This window comes from Sorex fumeus, unplaced genomic scaffold, assembly GCF_029834395.1.
Source record: "Sorex fumeus unplaced genomic scaffold, SorFum_2.1 ptg000098l, whole genome shotgun sequence".
In the NCBI taxonomy this organism is placed as follows: Eukaryota; Metazoa; Chordata; class Mammalia; order Eulipotyphla; family Soricidae; genus Sorex; species Sorex fumeus.
The window spans coordinates 33,868,420-33,890,000 of record NW_026606155.1 but is presented as its reverse complement, the minus strand read 5'-3'; the positions used below and the strand labels follow the sequence as shown (position 1 = coordinate 33,890,000).

The window sequence follows — 21,581 nt, the reverse complement described above, 5'->3', positions numbered from 1 at the left end:
ATGATCACTTCTGGCAGACTTGGAACCGTATGGGTTCGAACTTGAATTTGCTGTCTCCAAGACTAGAGCCCTGCCCACTGTACTATCGTTCCAGCACCCCCTCCACCCTCCCCACCCCTCCTTTACATTTAAAATTCAATTTTAAAAAAATTAGATGTTATTTACAACCTCTCCGCATCATTTTTCTTTATTAGAAAGATTGATACTTGACTGATTGAGAGCCTTGTGAGAGTTAGTGTTAAAGAAGTATATTAATCTACATTTTGGGTTCCGGCTGAAAGGAATCCCGGCAATCTTGATCAGATTTATCCACCTGATTCACGGACATTCATAGATGTTTAAATTTAGGACTCTATAAATAACTTATTTAGAAGTGATAGAGCTAAGTGAATTATTTAGAATTATTTAAGCAAATTTCATTAATTTTTTTGAATGAAAATAAGACTGGAATAATGGATGGAAATAATATATTCCATAAACCATATATTTCTTATCTGCACTAATTAAGCCATGCCTACTTTTCTTTTTAAGTGGTGTATCAAAAATATTTGGCATTTGGTTCTTAAAGAAATGGATGTATTTCTGTAGTTTTATATTTTAAAATTACTCAAAGAATATAAATTTACCTATGTGAAGTTAGAATTTGATTAACAGTCTTACAGAAAAATGAGTAATAAGAAAACTAGTAAATAATTAATACCTAATATAAAACAGATTCCTAACTACTCTAGCAGCATATGAGTATATTTTATAATCTTTCACATATATTTTCCCAAATTGAGGCAGTAGACGGGGAATTGAAATTTATTACCTTTAATATATTACAGATATGATTACATACCTTAATAATTTCTTGAATGCAGAGGATAATTCAGAAAAGGTAATAATACATGTGTTAAAGATAATAATGTTAAAATGAGAATTTCTAGTTCTTTTATAATGTTAGCAGATATTGTAAAGGGAATTGTTAGATCAATAATTAAGTATTACTGAAAAAACTCCTAAGTTATATACATCAAGAAGTCATGGGCATGAATTAACTTTGCTGAGTGCATTTATTCCAGGATGCAAGGCTGGTACAGCTGGAACCAGTGTGTATAATTTGCTATGTGAATAGGTTAAAGAAGAAGATATAGACCATTTTAATACTTACCACAGTAAAGATTTGCTAAAATTCTGTGGTCAGTATTTTTTTGATGGTGCTCCCAAGCATCACTTGGGGTCTTAGCGTCACTCCTGGTACTTGGCATGGCGATGCTTGACATTCAGAGATAAAGTGGTGCTTGGGGGACATGTGCTTAGGGGGACATGTGTTGTCGGATATTGAATGCAGGGTCTTGTATATGCCCACCTCTTTGAGCTATCTCCCTAGCTTTCTAGCATCATCTTTTTAAATTTGTTTGCTTTTGGTCCATACTTTAGGGTGCTTAAAGCTTACTCTTGACTCTATACCCAGTATCACACCTTGGAGAGCTTGGGGGACCATATGGGGTGCCGGGGATTGAACCTGGACCAGCCACATGTAAGGCGAGTGCCCTACCTGCTGTACTATTTCTCTGTCCCTCAGCCCCTAGCATTTAGTCTTGATTTTTTTTTTAATTAGCAAATCAGCTAACTGTTATTTTAAAGAACCAGAAAATATTTTAGGCTTTATAAAGCATATTTTTTTACACCTGCTCAACTATGCCATTTAAATAAATAAGCACACTCTAATAAAATAGTATTTATAAATAAGGTAGTGAAATATATCTGGCCTAGAGAAATAGTTTGTTAATCTAGGCTCTAGATAAAAATATAAACTTATATTAATTTTAAAAAGCAGTAGTATATGTTTATATGTGTTACTAGACCAAGCCTTCTTTTGTTTCCTGGTAGCATAGAGTAATATTATATTTACTATTTACTTATTCGGGCTGGAGCGATAGCACAGTGAGTAAGGTGTTTGCCTTGCACAGGGCCGACCCGAGTTTGATTCCTCTGACCCTCTTGGAGTGCCCAGCAAGCTACCGAGAGTATGTCGCCCTTGCAAGTTATCCGTAATGTATTCAATATGCCAAACATAGTAACAAGTCTCACAATGGAGATGTTATTGGGCCCACTCAAGCAAATCAATGAAGAACATGTTGTAGGACAGTGTGACAGTGTGATTTACTTATTATTTACTACATTATTATTATTAGTTGTAAGGGCTAGTCAGTAAGTGAAGTATGGTATGCTTTCAGAAAGAATACACGGGACCAGAAAGTGTACAGCAGTTAGGGTGTTTGCCTTATTTGCATGCAACCTTGGTTCAATCCTTGGCACCGCATATGGTCCCCTGAGCCCTACCAAGAGTGATTTCTGAGTGGAGGGACTAAACCCTGAGCACCAACAGGTGTAGCCCCAAAACGAAAAAGAAGAAAAAAATTGAAAGAAAGAAAAACCAAAACAGAAAGGCTACAAAATTCCCATAATTTACAATGATTGATTTTATGGCTAACACATATATTTTCAAGAAGCTTTGCTGAAAGAAAATTAGGAACAAAAATTCAGTAAGATAAAGGATACCATAATAGACCTTAAAGAAATTAAAAGAACAATTAGAAACAGTCAAAAAATTTAAAGTCATTGAGTTAGTGACTTTAGATAAAATATTTAAAATTTATCCACAAATCTCCAATACTAATATAAGAAGATAACTGAAAATCTGAGTAGTTATGTGTTTTGTTTTGTTTACTTTTGCCTTTCTTCGCTGCTGTAGTAACTGGGGATCAATTTATATCTAACTGGCATCAACATACATCTCACTGGGGTGCTTGCCAGGGGGTTGCACAACAGGCATCAGTGTTCGCACACTTGACCTCGGTCCCCAGCTGAAAGGGCTGCTCTCCTTTAGTTGTGGTGCTAGGTTGTATGCTTGCTAGAGGGTTTACTTCCTGGCCAAGGGTGCTCTCATATCTTTTTAGTGGTGCTTGCAGAGGGTGGTATCCCTGTATTGTTTTCACACACCTCTGGCTGCACTGTGACCAGAAATTGATCACGGCACCAGACATCACAGGCAGAGCCACTGCTAGGCTTTAGCGGAAGAGCGACCTGAGGTCATTCTCAGCATGTGTGTGGTGGCACGGGGGATTGAGTTTACAGCCTTTCACTGGTAAGGCAGGCACTGTCAGTGCCTGACATAGCCACAGTGTTCCTTCCTCCCCACCTCCCCCAAACCCCTTCCCTCTCTGGGTAGTTTTATGAATACTAGCACTGCACTGTAGCACTGTCCTGTTCATCAGTTTGCTCCAGCGGGCACCAGTAACGTCTCCATTGTGAGACTTACTGTTAACTGTTTCTGGCATATCAAATGTGCCACGGGGAGCTTGCCAGGCTCTGCTGTGCGGGCAGGATACTCTCGGTAGCTTGGCGGGCTCTGAGAGGGATGGAGGAATCGAACCCAGGTCGGGTTTGCAAGGCAACCACCCTTCCCGCTATGCTATCACTCCAGTATTTATGAATACTAAAGGAAATAAATTCAGAGTCAGGAGGGTGGCCCAGTAGCAGATAGTACCTGCTTTCCAGTGTCAGGCTCTAACTTTGGTCCCTGATGCTGTCCACATACTTGAAGCATGGTTTCAATGGCTTTGCTGTCTGAGACCCTTGGTGGCACTGCAGTGAGATCTCTGGTATACAGCCAGCTACCTGCAAGTCCTGCAGCTGCAACCACTAAAGTGTATGACTCTTAGCAAGCACCCTGATTTTTGTTAAGGGTTGAGCCTTGTGTGCTTATACATCCATATATATATATGTATATATATATGGGCTGGAGCGATAGCACAGCGGTAGGGCGTTTGCCTTGCACGCAGCCAACATGGCCGACCCGAGTTCGATTCCTCTGCCCCTCTCGGAGAGCCCGGCAAGCTACCAAGAGTATCTCGCCCGCACGGCAGAGCCTGGCAAGCTCCCTGTGAAGTATTCGATATGCCAAACACAGTAATAACAAAGTCTCCAATGGAGACATTACTGGGCCCGCTCGAGCAAATATATATATCTGTAAAGATGTATTTCCCTCTAAGATTGGTTGCCTTCTACTTTAAACCCCATCAAACATGGTGTGCTACACTTGGAGTATGAGTGGTGTGAGGTATGAGATGTTGCGGCCACATGGTCCAGGAATAGGTTCACTCGTGGGTGAGGCTTGACCCAAGTGTGTGGAGAGTGGCCATGAGCATGGTGGTGGTTGAGTTCTGGAGGTTTTCAGCTTCTGGGGCTGGATCCCTTGGGTGCGGAGGGGTCTCACCTGCCCCCCTTCGGAGTGCCCCAAATGAAACACCCTTGTGCGAGGTCCACAATAAAAAAAAATTCTTGATACTCGTTTCTTTTAAGTGGAAAAATGTCTGAGTAGCCAGAGAGAGCACCTGCCTTGATAAGACCGAGGTTCCAAGGTGGATCCTGGTGCCATCCATTTGCCCAAATGTGGTCTTGTGACTGCAGTTTGGGACAATTAGGTGCTATCTTTGGAGCTCTACGGGCAGAGGACCACAACCAAGTGTGTGTGCAACCCCTGGTCAGTACAACAACTCCAAAAGGAATGGAAAGAGGAAAATAAAAATATTTTTTTAAAAAGTGGAAAGATGGAATGGGGTGTGTGTGGAGGGGAGGGGGCTCAAGCAAGAGATGGTGGGTGGGATGCTTGACTACATGTGGCCAGTGTGGGTTTGATCCCTGGCATCCCATGTTGTCCTCTGACCACCCAGGAGTAACTCCTGAGTGCTACCAGGTGTGAGACAAAAACCAAAAAATTTTTAAAAAGTGGAAAGATTGGATCTGGAGAGATAGTACAGTGGGTAGGGTGCTTGCCTTTCATGTGGCTGCTCTGGTTTGATCTCTAGCATCCCATATGGTCACCCAAGTTCCTGAGTGCAGAGCCAGGAGTAAGCCCTCAGCACCACCAGGTGTGGTTCCAAACACCACCCCCCCACCCCACCCCGCTCCCTAAACCAAACCATGGAGAGAGGTGTCAGAGATATAGTATAGCGAGTAGGACTCTGGCCTTATACATGGCTGACCCAGTTTCAATCCTGGCACCCATTATGGTTCCCTGAGTGCAGAGCCAGGAGTGAGCCCTGAGCACAGCCAGGTGTGGTTCAAAAACCAAGATAACAAAAAAGAATAAAAAGTGGAAAGATAATTTTGATGGCATGGTTTATTCAAAAAGAGCTACCTCATAGACTAATGAATAGGAAAAAAAACTATTTCCACCATTAATGTTAAAACATCATTTTAGGGGAGATCTTCACAGTCACAGTTCTCCCGTTATTCATCGATTTGCTCGAGCAGTCCCAGTAACATCTCCATCATGAGACTTGTTGTTACTGTGTTTGGCAGATCAAATACATCATGGGGAGCTTGCCAGGCTTTGCCATGCAGGCGAGATACTCTCGGTACCTTGCCGGGCTCTCCGAGAGGGGCAGAGGAATCGAACCCAGCTCAGCTGGGTTGGCTGCACGCAAGGCAAATGCCCTACCGCTCTGCTATCGCTCCAGTCCAGGGGAGATCTTGTAAATCATAAATGAAGATCTGCCACCCCGTAGAAAAATGCTTTTAGAATCCAGTCAGGCAGTTCACAAAGTGCAGTCAATGAGCATTTGCAGAGATATTTCATTATTTTGATTAATTTCATTAATAAAGATGTAAATTAGAACCTTTATATAATTTATTAGAACAGAATAAAGAATATCCACTGATAGTGAAAGGAGGGGCTGGAGCAATAGCTGTGAGCCCGGCAAGCTACCAAGAGTATCCTGCCTGCACAGCAAAGCCTGTCAAGCTCTGTATTCGATATGCCAAAAATAGTAACAAGTCACACAATGGAGACATTACTGGTGCCCACTCAAGCAAATTGATGAACAGCAGAAGGACAGTGTTACAGTGCTACAGTGCAGTGAAAGGAGATAGATTCTGGATTTAAGTGGATTTTAATTCACCTCTTCAGAAAGCAGTTTGAAATCATCATCTGTCAAAAATTTTAAATGTATGTGACTTTTAACTTAACAATTTAGTTTTTTGAAATTTATCCTTTAAAGTCACAAAAACATAGGTGTTCATTGCAGGATTTTTTGAAATGGCATAAACTATGTATAACATTTAAAAATTGAGCACAAGAAATTATCATCCACACAAAGGAATATGTTATACTTCTTTGTTTTTTTTAAATATTTTTCTTTTGGGCCCCAACCTGTGGTGCTCAGGGGACTCTGCTGAGGAGTGACCTTTGGTGGTACTTAGGGGGCCATATGTGGTACTGACGATTCAAGTTAGGGCCTGTGGGATGGAAAGCAAGTGCTTTAACTATTATATTATATTTTCAGCCTTCTTTTGCAGTCCTTAAGCTAGACAAAGATCTCTATAATTTGAAATAAAAATAGATTCAAAAATATCTTGATAGATTGCTTAGGGACAATATCTTGATAGATTGCTTAGGGACAATATCTTGATAGATTGCTTAGGGACAAGTCTTTTTTCTTTTTCTTTTTTCTTTTTGTCAAGAGGCTTTGGGGGCTGGGTCACCATACTGTTCTCAAGGCTTACGCCTGTCTCTGCACTCAGGGATACTTCCAGTGGGCTCAGGACACCATGTGTTATGCCAGGGATGGGGCTGGATTGGATGTGTGCAAGGGAAGTGCTATTATCTTTCCAGCCCCAATTTATTTTATTGTGATTATTTTTTAAATTTTAAGTTTTATATTTTTGCTTTATGAGTCACATCCAGCAATGCTCAGGGACTATTCCTGGCTCTGCACTCAGGAGTTACTCCTAGTGGTGCTCAGGGGATCATATGGGATGCGTGGGAATTGAATCTGAATCAGCCATGTGTAAGGTGCTGCACTATCACTCCAGCCCCTATTTCTTTAATATTTAAAAATTTTTATTTCCCCAATACCTTATATCAACACTATAGTTTACAAAGTTATTCATGATCAATATACCAACATCAGTCCCACCACCATTGCACTTCAGCGTTATCTCCAATTTCCCCAACTACCCCTTAAGTCTGCCCTCATAGCAGGTCCTCAGTAATGTATTTTATATTTTTGTTATAATTTGCCAAAACAATGATCAAAAATGTTTCCTGAGAAGAAAGCGAAGATTGTGTATCTCACTGTGGAGCTATTAAGTCATTGTATAAGAGATTACTAAGATCTTACAGGTTAACTCTCTATGTTGATATTTCATTAATTGAAATTGAATGCTTTCTACGTTACATACCATCCAATCTGGTGTGCTACTCCTGATTATCAGTGATATAGAGTTTGAAGTGCCACAAGGTCGCAAATGTGGCCCGCGTTCCAAGAAGTCCAAGATTTCTACAAGATTTAGAAATCTACAAAATATCTAAAAATTTAACTACAACTGAAGTTAAATTTTTAACTGGGTGGCATTTTGGGGCATGTGCGTGACTGCCAGTGCTTCTGGAAATATAGGCAGATGGGGGAGGTAGCCCATCCCCATCTCCATGAAAGCCTGGAGATTTCAGTCAAAAAACCTGCATAGCTGAGTTTTTCAGCAGATTAATTTCTGGATGAGGCTTGTCCCAAGCAGGCCAGAAGCATGGCAGCGATTGTGGAATGTGGAGATTTCCAGCTACTATGGCTCTGTTTGGGCAGGTGCTGGGCTCACTCACCCATCTCCAGGGTACCATGGATAACTCAATTTTGCATGGATTCAGAAGAATTTCTGCAACTTGTTGATCTCTTTTGAGATTTATTTATGGTCTCTAGATCATGGCTGGTAAAAGAACTTACATGGCATGGAGGTGATTCATGGACCTGACTGCCATGACTTTTGGAAGTACAGGGAGATGGGGGCAGGGTCGTCCATCCCCAGCTCCATGAAAGCTGGAGATTTCAGTCACAAAACCACATACTTGAGTTTTTCAACAGATTAATTCTGGATGAAGCTCATCCTGAGCAGTGGAATCTGGCCCAGAGCATGGTGGCAGTTGTGGAGTGTGGAGGTTTTTGGCTGCCAGGGCTCAAGCTATTTTAAATAAAAGATTGGTTCTATTTTTGTTAATAAAAATATATGCAGATATAAATACAATAGATATCGAACAAATCTGGAAACGTGAGCAGTGTTGATTCTCAGGGATGAAATCTCCATAATTTCTTGTGATCTTTGAACTTCATATTCTAAATGTTTGTTACTTTAGTAATTGGAGAAAATTCAAAGATCAAAAGTTGGAAAAGCAACAATAGTTCTGTGGACTAAAACAGATAAAGGTATGGGAAAAAACTAGCCAAGTAATTAGAAGTATGGAACTAAGGACTACCTGGAATATAAAGGATGTGTTGAAAAGTTTTCGTTTAATGATATGAGAGCTAGAGTTGAAGATAATGTCATTTTACACCTCTAAATGTAGAACCAGAAATTTAGATGTAATTTGATAAGCAGAGGGGTACCTGACGCTTTTGAGCAAGAACATGGCATGACCAGTTTTCGTTGAAGAAAATCAGAGTAGTCTGGTAGGAAGGTGGACATAGCCCTGATGGTTCCCAGCTGTGGTACAGCCAGATCAAGCATTGCTAGGAGTGGTCCCTATTGAAAAAAGTTTATTTTGACTGATACTTTAAAAAAAGTGTATTACATACTATTTCTAATTTTGAACAATGTGCATTTATCATTTTTATAATTAGAAAAGCACTGAAATGTATTTTCTTTAAAATAAGTGCTCTCATTTTTTAGAGTAATGATTGTATCCTGAATGTAATTTTCTCTTTATGATTTAGGATTAGCATCATGGGCATATTACTTGACAGGTTTTAGAATATAATGAGCCTATCAAGAAATATTATAAGGGTGTTGGGCATTTTTATACTACTGCTTCATGCTATAGTGCTTCATCAGTTCTTATGTTTTAATTATGTAAAATATTTTTTTCCTCACTTTTGTTTGGTCTTCTTTCTGTTCACAGGATATAGGATAGTAGTAATTTGCCCTTTTTGCAGCTTCTGAACTTTAATGATTTAGCAACCCTAATTGGCTCTTCATTTGTTTGATGTAAAATAAATATAATTAGGTTCTGGTGAAAGGACTGATAAACATAGCATATGTCTAAAATTAACGAGTTTTATTTCATCTATGGCCTCTGAGATAAACATTCTAAAGTTTTATCTGCTTCTTTTTTGACTGCCTGGTAGGTCGGGTAAAGCAGTATATTTATTTTATTGAAGTATCATGATTTGCAGTAGTATTGATACTATTGTTTGAGGCATGCAGTATTACTGTCCCACCACCAGAGTGCCTCCCTCCCCTCCACCAGTGTCCCTAGGTCCCTTATTTGGGGAGGCCTCACTCTATTCCTACCCATTATACTTGGCAGACTGCATTCTTTTAGAATTTCAAGATTTATTTTCATTGGTCTTTGTCTTTTTCCTTTGTTTCTTTGTACTGCACATTTAGTGAGGTCATCTGGTTTTTGTTCTGATTCATCTTAACATGACTTCTTTTATCAAGTTCCATCCAAGTTTTAGCAAAGTGCAAGATTTCATCTTTTCTTTGATCTGAGTATCTGAGTAGTAGTATTTCTTTGTGTGTGTATAAATAACACAGTTTTACCCCATCCCATCCCCATCCCTGTCCTGTTGTTTTTTAGCTACTCGCAGTGGTGCAGTGCTCTGGGGACCATATGTGGTGTAATGCTGTAATAAGCATAGATCTGGTTATTGGTGTGTGTGTGTGTGTGTGTGTGTGTGTGTGTGTGTGTGTGTGTGTGTGTTTCTAGTGGTGTCTGGGATGGAACCCTGGGTCACACAAGGCATATATGCTCTACCACTGAGGTATCCTCATCCTCCAATTTTCAGTATTTAAGTCAGAAATCCTTCCTTTGATGTTTCTGGGTAAATTCTGCTAATGTTGTAAACATGACTTTAAAAACATAATTCATAAGTCTGAATGGTTATGACCAAAAGGTTGTAAAGAATAATAGTTTCTAAGTTGGGGTACATTGTATTGCTTATAATTTTGTGGCTCATAAAATTTATTATTCATTGAATTTTAAGAAAAGCCCCAAAGAATATGTTTCTGAACTTAGTACCTAAACGATTTTCATCTTTAAGATAATGTAAAAATCTTTGTTATTAATACTTAGAATTTGCAAATAAAGGTAAAATTGTATTATAATGATCTAAGGGGAAACTGGTATTTTGTTAACCGCTAACTACATTTATAATGAAGGTTTATTGCTATGATTTGCCATCACCATCTTAGAGCAATCAATTAATTTCATTTAAAACATAATCTGTGCTCCACTAAGACACGTTCAGGTCAGAAAGCTTAATTAGAGACTGAAGAGACAGTGTGGTGGGTAGGGGGCTTGCCTTGCACACAGCAGACCTTGATTTGATCCCTGGTATCCCATACAGTCCCCTGAGCCTGTGAGGAGTGATCCCTGAGCACAGAGCCAGGAGTAAGCCCTGAGCATTGCCAAGTGTGGTGCCCTTCCTTCCTTTTTCCCCCCACCCACTCAAATAGCTTAAATTCTTTCTGTATTTTTGGTTTTTGTTTGTTTTATTTTGTATCAGTGCTCAGGGCTTACTCCAGTCTCTGAGTTTAGGGATCACTACCTGGGTGGCTTAGGGCCGTATGTGGTGCTGAGATCAAACCAGAGTCAGTCACATGCAAAGCAAGTGCCTTACCTCTTATATAATTTCTCTTGTTCCAATTTCATCATCATTTCTTATATCTGAATAGTGGTTCATTAGAAAAATAATAAAAACATTTTATATAAAATTATAGCTATTCCACAAAGAAAACAACCCAAACTAAATTTAATGCCAAAGGTGTGTATTTTGGTTCCTTGTCTCCTAAAAATAATTGGGGCTGGTACATGTGCTTTATGTAATAATATAGAACAGCTGAATTCATATTTAATCAATATTTATAGACTATATCAGTAAACTATATTTTTTACTGTATGTCAGTTATTTTCCTATATGTTGAGGATACATCAACTTAAAATCTATTCTAATGAATTCACACTCTAGTGGCAAGAAGTAAACTAGAAATAATATATAATGTATTAGGTCATATAAGTGTTATTTGAGAAGAATAAAGAAGCATATGGCAAAAAAAAAAGCATATGGCATAAAGAGTTTATGTGGAGTTTATGTAGAAGTTTCCACCAGTACATGGAAGTTACAAGCTAACTAAGAACCTGATTTATTTGATTAGGTTATTTCTTCAGGCAACAGAAAGTTTCTATTTTCCAAAAATTGTTGAGACCTCCAGTTTTTGAAAAATAGAAACTAACACTAGAGAAGTAATGTGTCTTGTAGAGCACATATGATGATAAATAAAGTGTCTGCATTTAAAAACAGCATAATGGAGTACTGGAGTACAGTGGGTAGGGCACTTGCCTTTCACATGACTGATCTGGTTTCTGTCCCAGGCATCCCATATGGTCCTCAAGCCCTACCAGGAGTAAGCTCTGAGCACTGCAGAGTGTGGCCCATAAACCAAAAGAGAATAAAATAAAAACAGTACTATGAACTTTAAATTTTGATTATTTCATTTAATGAGGGGCTGGCAAGCTACCAAGGGTATCCCGTCCCATGGCAGAGCCTGGCAAGCTCCCCATGGAGTATTCAATATGCCAAAAACAGTAACAAGTCTCACAGTGGAAACATTACTGGTGCCCGCTGGAGCAAATTGATAAACAACAGGAGGACAGTGCTACAGTGCATTTAATGAGGCTTAAATAATATTTCCTGATGTTTGTAAATATGACCAGTGCTACGTGTGAGAGATGAGATTAAATATATTATCTAGTAGATTTGCAAAAAATTCATTTGCTAGTTTTGCTTCATCGTTTTCCACCTTTTATCATTTTAATGAAAGAGTTAAATTATTTTGGGGGGCTGGAGCAATAGCACGGCGGGTAGGGCGTTTGCCTTGCACGCAGCCAACATGGCCAACACAGGTTCGATTCCCAGCATCCCATATGGTCCCCCGAGCACCGCCAGGGGTTATTCCTGAGTGCATGAGCCAGGAGTAACCCCTGAGCATCGCCGGGTGTGACCCAAAAAGAAAAAAAAAGAGTTAAATTATTTTAAAAGTATAGACACATATATCTAATATTTGAAATTTATTTTAAATACTTTTTTGCAATTTTAGCTTTTGTACTTTTGTTAAGTGACATAAAATTTTTCTCAAAGTTTAAATGTTCTGTTTTCATTTAAATCATTTTCTATTTCCAGGTGACTTGCAGAATATAAATAAGGAAGATAAATCTTTAAGTCTCAGTATGCCTATCATTACAGAAGAGGAAGAGGATGAAAGTCTTAGTGAAACAGGTATAGATGAAATTTTGTCAAACTACTAGAGGGAAATTATGTTCTAGTTTAGGGCTTCTTAAACTTTTTTCCACTCACAACTTCTTTTTGGTTGAGAATTTTTTACACAATACCTAACGTATGGTAGATAAAAGAGGTATACAAAGCACACATTGGCTAGTAATAAGTCATAAAGAAATTTTTTGTTTTGTTTTGTTTTCTTCTTTGGGCCACACCCAGTGATGCTCAGGGGTTACTCTTGGTTCTGCACTCAGGAATTGCTCCTGGTGGTACTATATGCTGGTTCAACCTATGGATTGAACCCAGTCTGATGCATGCAAGGCAAGTACCCTACCCACTCCCACTGCACTATTACTTTCGCCCTATGAAGTAATTATTTTAAAACTTCTTTTTTTAAAAAGTTATGTGAGCTCATGTGGGTCATGACCTAAAGTTTAAGAAGCATCAACCTAATAGACCCAAGTGGCCTTGGGTTGGCCACATGCTGGTTGATTTAATATTCCTGAATTGCTTTTAGCATGATGGAGAATTTTAGGCTAATCATGACACTTAAAAGTATCGGGGTCCGTCCTTCACGCCCGACCGAGGTCACCAGCTGCCCCCCACGAGCGGCTCTCCGGCACGGCCACGACTCCAGAGCACAGAAACCAATCTCTTAACTATCTAACTTTTAATAGAAATACTTCCAGGGTTAATAAGTAAAACAGCAGAAATCCAAAACCGCGCGGCCGCTATTGCGGCCGTGCGACATCATTTTATTCTTAAACCCAGCTGTAGAAAGCAAATCATTTTGCAACGCTGTTTCAGCATATCTGATGGGGGGGGGTCGTAAACTCTAAACAATAATTGTGCATCTTCTATCGAAACAATGTATCTAGTCAAAGTAGATAGAGTATTAACTAGAACTCATCTGCCTCACAGGAATTGGGAGGGGTGGGAGGTGGGGTTCTATTGGGGTTCACGGTTAAAAATAAGTATTGGTAAAGGGAAATGTGTTTGATACTTACATGACTGAGACCTAAACCCAAAAGCTCTGTAACTTTTCCCACAGTGATTCAATAAAGAAATAAACTATTAAAAAAAAAAAAGTATCGGGGTCAGGGATATGGCCCACTGGTAGCGCACATGTCTCCTGTGTGAGATCCTGCGTTCTGGGTTTGATCCCTGGCGCACACACTCCTACACATGCATGCATGCACACACACACGTAAATCATAATAAGTGAATGGATATGGGGAGAGAGAGGTCTGTAAAGGTAAGGGATGCAGTCTAGAAAGGCCCCATTGTAAGTGAATATTCCTAATGAGAATGTCTATCTAGGTGGTTTTTTTTTTTTTCTTTTTTGGGTTGGTTGGTTTGTTTACGGGCCACTTCAGGAGGTTTTCAGAGCTTACTGCTCCCTCTAAACTCAGGGATTATTCCTGGTGGCACTTGGTGGAACATATGGGATGCCAGGAATTGAGCCTTGGGTCGGCTACTTGCCAGGCAAGCACCCTACCCATTGTATTGTTGCTCCAGCCCTAGAATGTATTTTTAACAAAGGGCAGGGAAAGAGCACAGGGGCTAGAGCACCTGCTTTGCAAGCATATAGTCAAGAGTTCAAATCTTTGGTGCCCTCGTATAGTGAGTGCAATGCTGACAGCTCTGTTGTCTGCCATCCCCAGTAGTACCCCATGCAATTTCATAGAAATAAATGTGGCGCCCCCGAAGAAGCACTACAGCATGAAGATTTGTGGGCCCCATAGCCAGAAAGTTTCTCATGGGGAGTACATGTGTAAGCACCGCAGCACCTCCTGTGAGTACCACAACCCTAATGTGCCTTAACTTAGAGTTAGATCCTTTGCAGAACACATGTGCAAACTCCACAACTTAGTGGAGTCCAAAAATAGCACTGAGGCCAAGTGTGTAAGCAACCCAATTAATACACTGATATGCAGCCCCCTAAGTGTGAAAGTATCCTACATGATACACTGATGTGCAACCCCCCAAGGAGAGCCAAAACTAAAATATGGGAACACTAGAATTAAACTTCTTTCAGCAAGCATTTATTGAATACCTGTGTTATTTGAAACACATTGACCACGGTGTTGTAAGGACTTCCAGACCAAGTATTTGAGCAGTGACTTCCCCATAGTGAACATACATAAATATTGAATGAGTCAGATTAGCTTGTGCCTCCAAAGGCTTAACAGTTTAGTAGAGGGAAAAAGAAAACCCTCATAGATTATGGTAAAGAGAAACGCTTGCTCTAGAGTCATCTAATAGAAAAAGAGTAGAGAGTTAAACCAGAGTATTCCTTGTGAAATCAGAGTGCTTTTTTTTTTTTTATTAGTGAAACACCATGAGGTACAGTTATAGATTTACAATTTTTTGTGCTTGGGTTTCGATTATACAATGATCAGATACCCATCCCTCCACCAGTGCCCATTTTCCACCACCAGGATAATATCCCTCCCCCTCATCCCCCCCATCCCCCCACCCACCCCCCCTGCCACTGTGGCAGGGCATTCCCTTTTGTTCTCTCTCTCCTTTTGGGTGTTGTGATCAGCAAAAGAGGCATTGAGTGGCGAACATGTTCAGTCCAGTCTACTTTCAACCTGCATCTCCCCTCCTGGGAGGATCCTCCAAACACCCTCCATTTGGTGTTCCCTTTTCTATTTGAACTGTCCTTTCCCCTAGAATACCCGGCTGGCCTCTAAGCTATGGAGTAATCCTCCTGGTGTTGATCTCAGCTATTCTTGGGTATTAATCTCATATTTTGTTATTTTATATCCCCCAGATGAATGCAATCTTTCTATGTCTATCCCTCTCTTTCTGACTCATTTCGCTTAGCATGATACTTTCCATATTGTACCACTTGTATGTAAAGTTCATGACTTCATCTTTTCTAAGAGCTACATAGTACTCCATTGTGTAGATGTACCAAAGTTTCTTTAACCAGTCATCTGTTCTTGGGCACTCAGGTCTCTTCCAGTTTCTGGCTACTGTAAAGAGTGCTGCAATGAACAAACAAGTGCAGATGTCACTTCGGCTACACATTTTTGCCTCTCTGGGATATATTCCCAGGAGTGGTATTGCTGGGTCAAATGGGAGCTCAATTTCTAATTTTTTGAGGAAAGTCCATACTGTTTTCCAAAAGGGCTGAACCAGTCGGCATTCCCACCAACAGTGAAGGAGTGTCCCTTTCTCGCCACATCCGCGCCAGCAACGGTTGCTTTTGTTCTTTTGAATGTGGGCCAGTCTCTGAGGTGTGAGATGGTATCTCATTGTGGTTTTGATCTGCATCTCCCTGATGATTAATGATGTAGAGCATTTTCTCATGTGCTTTTTTGCCATTCAGATTTCTTCTTTGAGAAAGTTTCTGTTCATTTCATTGCCCCATTTTTTGATGGGGTTGGATGTTTTCTTCTTGTGGAGTTCCACCAGTATTTTGTATATCCTGGATATCAACCCCTTGTCAGATGTGTATTCGGCGAATATTCTTTCCCATTCTGTAGAATGTCTTTGTATTTTGGTCACTGTTTCTTTGGAGGTACAGAAGCTTCTTAGTTTAAGATAGTCCCATTTATCTATCTCCGTTTTCACTTGCTCAGCCAGTGGCGTGTCATCTTTGAAAATACCATTAGCCTCAGTGTCATGGAGGGTTTTGCCAACTTTGTCTTCAGAGTGCTTTTGTTGTTTGCTTATACCAGCATCAGTCAGTTCTTCATAATCTTGAGTTAGACTGTAGTTTTCAAGTCTTGACTGGTGGCTTTATTGTGAGTAAACAGCTAAATACAAACTGTCACTGTCCTCCCGTTGTTTATCGATTTGCTCGAGTCTCCATTGTGAGACTTCTTGTTACTGTGTTTGGCATATTGAATACTCTTGGTAGCTTGCCAGGCTCTCCAAGAGGGGTGGAGGAATCGAACCTGGCTCGGCCAGGCTGGCTGTGCGCCAAGCAAAACCCTACCGCTGTGCTATCGCTCTAGCCCCAAACAGATCTTAAAAATTCATTAGGATGTTTGTCCCCTCCCGTTCTCCTCCCGTCCTTTAGTTGTTAATGATGTTGTGATTACCAGGGGTCATGCCCACACCTGACAGTGTTCATCACACGGTTCAGTTGTGCTTTCAGGTGGCCGTGCTTGCACTCTGGGCCAAAGTGCCGATGGAGGCATTTGCACGTTGTGGTGCTTGTATATTTGCTCTCCATGGCTTGGCTTGTATTCTCTAGTCGGGGCACACAGGTTATGGTGTGGTGCTTGTTTATTGTTGTGCTCCTTTATGTGATGCTTACATACACACCTGACTGTGGTACAGCCTGAAAGTACTTGTGGTGTTGGGAATCACAGGCAACAAAGCTGCCAGATTCAAGCAGCAGAGCTGACGGGTTCCTGGTGGGCAGAACTGAGGATTTGAAATCATGACTATACTTTTGAAGGCAGGTGTTTTAAATCACTGTACTTTTCCTCCTGAAAAATATGTACAGACATTATTTCTTTTATGACTACTTGGAAAAATCTCATTCTGAAATCTTTCAACTTGTAAACTTTTTACAAGTATTTTATTATTAAGTACCTAGCACAACTAGGATCTACTTTATTAACTTTTCAACTGCTGTGTCATCTTGAAGGAGAGATCAAATACAGGTTTGATATACTATGGTTTAAGATTTCTTGATTTTCTTTCCTCCTTCTTCTCCTTTTTCTTCTTCTCCTTCTCCTTCTCCTCCTCCTCCTTTTCCTCCTCTTCCTCCCCCTCCTTCCCCTTCCCTCCTCCTTCATCCTTCCTTCTTTTTTTTTCCCTTTTGGTTTGTTTGGTTTTGGCCACATCCAGAAGCACTCAGGGCTTGCTCCAATTTCTGTGCTCAGGGATCAATTCTGGTGAACCATATGGGATTCTAGGGATTGAACTTGGGGTTGCCACATGCAAGATGCAAGATATGCTATCACTCCAGCCCTCCCATGAGGGATTGTTAATGTAGATTGTTAATGTAGTAAACCTGTTAAATGTCTGTATAGATTAAATGTTTATTATGAAATGAGAATTATGTTCTTTAGAACTAACAGACTTCTTAATTTTGTCTTTTAGAGTTCACTGCACCCAAGAGGAAAAGGAAACGCAGAACATAGAGCTTGTTGTGGTTCTTACATTTTGAGCTCTCTGACAGAACAAAAGATTTCTATTTTGCATACTGAACAAGAAAACCACCAGTATTAACAGTAATTCTTTTTTTTGTTTTGTTTTGTTTTTTTTCTTTTTGGGTCACACCCAGCATTGCACAGGCTTACTCCTGCCTCTACACTCAGGAATAACCCTTGGCAGTGCTTGGGGGACCATATGGGATGCTGGGAATCGAACCTGGGTCGGCCACGTGCAAGGCAACGGCCCTCCCCGCTGTGCTATTGCTCCAGCCCCATTAACAGTAAATCTATAAGCTATTTCTTTTTTTAAATGTCTTAATATTTTAGTATGGTACTATAATAAAAGGACAAAAATGAGAGTAAGAACTTACCCCAAGTTTTAATTATATATTTTTTACTGAAATCTGCATGGAGATAAAATTTGAACTGAGGATACAATGGAAAGAACCCTATTATTTATTGAATATTAATATTTTCTATAAATTTTTGAGGTACTATGTTAGTACAGTTAACTAACATGCGATAGTAATAACTAAATAACTATTCAATTTTAAATCCTATTTCTTTTTTATTTTTTTCCATTTTTGGGCTATTCCCTTGCAGTACCATATAGTATCAGAGATTAGACTGGACCTCCTACATTCAGTGCATGCCTTTAGCCTGTTGAACTCTCGGACCTTTTTTGGGTTAGTTTTTTTCTGACTTTGGAGATACTAACCAGGTGCTTCAGAGTCACCTACAGCAGTTTAGGGAACCATGTGGCACCAGAGAAAAATCTAGGCCTCCAATATTCCAGCTCTCTGAGTTACCTCTCCAGCCATTTCTTTCTTAAAAAAAAATTTTTTTTGGGCACCCTGGTTTTCAAAACTGTTAATAACAGGGTTTCAGGCATTCAGTGTTTAGACTCTCAACCACCACCAGTGTCAGCATCCCTCGGTTCACTGCCTCAGTCCATAAACATTTCTTGTTTATTATATGTAGATGATTGTTTTTGTACCTATGGTCCAATAATGAATTTGTTTATGTGTACTATTTTATGTAATGTGTGATTGAGCGCAATAAAGTCTTTGCCTTATTTTGCTATATATTTATATTTTTAAATACATGAAGCATAATATGTCAGTAACTTGTGATTTGTTGATTTAAAAAAACTCACTTTCTAGGGGGCTGGAGCGATAGCACAGCAGGGAGGATGTTTGCTTTGCATGGGGCTGACGCAGGTACAATCCCCTGAGTGATTCCTGAGTGCAGAGCCAGGAGTAAGCCCTGGTCATCGCCGATGTGACCCAAAAAGATGGGGGGAAAAAAATCAACTACAAAACTCACTTTCTGCTGTGCAATTAAATAATTTTTAGGGCTTGTTTTAAAGTCACCTTTGGGCATTTGGGGCAATAGTAAGGTAGGAAGGGCACTTGCCTTGCATGCTGCTGATCAAGGTTTGATTTCTGGCATCCATATGGTTCCCTGGGCCCTGCCAGGAATGATCCCTGAGTGCAGAGCTAGAAGTAACCCAACTGCTAGGTGTGCCCCGAAATAAAAAGACAAACTGATGTCAGAGGAAAACAGCATTGCTTGGAGGCCTCAGATACTGGCTGAAATGCTTTCCTTTCAAAGGTATTGCTGTGTGCTGCTGTGGGACAGGCTGTCTGTGAGAGGGTGTAGGAACACCCCAAATCCCACTCCCAAAGCACCAACCTCCTTTTAAGGTGGACATTAGAACTAAGGGGCATCAAGAGGCTTGAGTTCAACTACTGAGGGATGAGGGGCTGGGCAGAGAGATATCTGGGAGGGGTAGATTGCAAACCCAGCATAATACAAGGAACATTATAAGAATCATTGGAGTCCCGGAAGAACAGAAAAGCAAAGAAATCATCAATAAGAATTTTTCAGAGTTGAAGAATATCGACACTGAGATCGAGGGGTTCCAGCAAAAACTCCAAGACACATTATACTCAAACCAAAAGAACAAAAGCAACTGGTGCTGGCGCGGATGTGGCGAGAAAGGGACCCTCCTTCACTGCTGGTGGGAATGCCGACTGGATAACAGTATGGACAATTCTCAAAAAATTAGAAATTGTGCTCCCATTTGACCCAGCAATACCACTCCTGGGAATATATCGCAGAGAGGCAAAAAAGTATAGTCGAAGTGACATCTGCACTTGTTTGTTCACTGCAACACTCTTTACAATAGCCAGAATCTGGAAAAAACCTGAGTGCCTGAGAACAGATGACTGGTTAAAACTTTGGTACATGTACACAATGGAGTACTATGTAGCTGTTAGAAAAGATGAAGTCATGAAATTTACATACAAGTGGTACTACATGGAAAGTATCATGTTAAGTGAAATGACTCAGAAAGAAAGGGATAGACATAGAAAGATTGCATTCATCTGGGGAACATAAAGTGACAAAATAGGAGACTAACACCGAAGAATGGCAGAGATTATTACCAGGAATTTTGCTCCATGACTTGGAGGCCAGCCACACATGCTAGGGGAACAGGCAGCTCAGATAGAGAAGGGAGCACCAAATAAAGGGTGTTGGGAAGATCCTCCCAGGATGGGAGAAGCATGCTGAAAGTAGACTATAGACCAAACATGATTGCCACTCAATGTCTCTTTTGCAAACCACAACACCCAAAGAGAGAGAGAAAACAAAAGGGAATGCCCTGCCACAGAGGCAGGGGGGGATGGGGGTGAGAGGGATACTGGGATCCGTGGTGATGGAAAATGGGCACTGGTGGAGGGATGGGTATTTGATCATTGTCTAACTAAAACCCAAGCACAAAAATTTGTAAGTCTACAACTGTACCTCATGGTGTTTCACTAATAAAAATTTTTTTAAAAAATCTAAAGCTAGAGAAAATGTAAGCAGCAAGATGGGGGGGGCGGGGGAAACTTACTTGCAAAGGAAAGCTCAGATATACAGCAGATCTGTCAAATATGACTTTACGAATCATAAAAATATGGAAGAACAGTACAAAAACTTAATGAAATGCATACCTAATCAAGAATATTCTATCTAGCTAGACTCTCATTTATTAAAAGAACTCCTTTAGAAGACAGGAGAAACTTCCCATTATGTAGCACTGAGTACTACGGCACAGTCTCAGAGATTAAAAACATAGAAATCAGTCATCCAAATTGACTTATTGAATTAGCAATAATAAGCACTGTAGCACTGTCCTCCTGTTGTTCATCGATGCTCGAGCGGGTCCAGTAACTTCTCCATTGTGAGACATGTTGTTACTGTGTTTGGCATATGGAGTACATCACGGGTAGCTTGGCAGGCTTTGCTGTGCGGGCAAGATACTCTCCGTAGCTTGCCAGGCTCTCTGAGAGGGGTGGAGGAATCGAACCTGCCTTGGCTGGGCTGGCTGCGTGCAAGGCAAATGCCCATCAGTGATCAAAATTAACTTTTCATTGATTCATTTTATGATAATTACATTTACCATTCCTTTAAGTTTTGCTGGTGCATGTAATATGAAATGAATTTCTCATATTCCTAACATGGGGGCAGGCAGGGTGGAGGGAACTGGAAACATTGGTGGACGAAAGGGGACATGGTGGTAGGATTGGTGTTAACATTGTGTGCCTGAAATAACTTGATTATGAACAACTTTGTAAATCACTGTCTTAATAAAAAAAATTCATTTTTAAAAAGAGCGATATAAGATAGAGAAGAGACCAGTGTAACAATATTAGCTGGAAATTATCATGCCGGACAGGATCTGAGGGTTAAAAATAGGTAAGGGATATTCTTGATAACCTTTCAGTAACCTTTTTTTTTAAAAAAAAAGTTTTGTTAAGAACTTTATTTTTAATTTTTTATTAGTGAAACACCAAGAGGTACAGTTGTAGACTTAGAAATTTTTGTGCTTGGGTTTCAGTTAGACAATGATCCAGTACCCATCAGTATCAATATTGCAAACCATAATGCCCAAAAGGAGAGAGAGAGAGGAGAGAGCAATAGAGAGCAAGAGAGAGAGAGAGAGAGAGAGAGAGAGAGAGAGAGAAGAGCACCTGCCATAGAGGCAGGCAGAAGGTGGGGGTTGATGGGAGGGAACCTGGGGACACTGGTGCTGGGAAATGTACACTGGTGGAGGGATGGGTTTTTGAATACTGTATGACTAAAATCCAAT

The 21,581-nt window shown here is 40.3% G+C and overlaps 1 protein-coding gene across 1 annotated transcript in view; it reads left to right on the top strand.

Moving 5' to 3' along the window:
- The window catches only part of SNAPC1 (small nuclear RNA activating complex polypeptide 1), a 32,469-nt gene extending 14,948 nt beyond the window's left edge, over nt 1–17,521 (top strand). The window contains exons 9-10 of the mRNA XM_056133189.1: nt 12,222–12,317; nt 17,388–17,521. Of these exons, the coding sequence (XP_055989164.1) occupies nt 12,222–12,317; nt 17,388–17,428 (137 nt within the window). The 3' untranslated portion in view covers nt 17,429–17,521. The remainder of the gene's footprint in view (nt 1–12,221; nt 12,318–17,387) is intronic.
- Nucleotides 17,522–21,581: the final 4,060 nt, after the last annotated feature.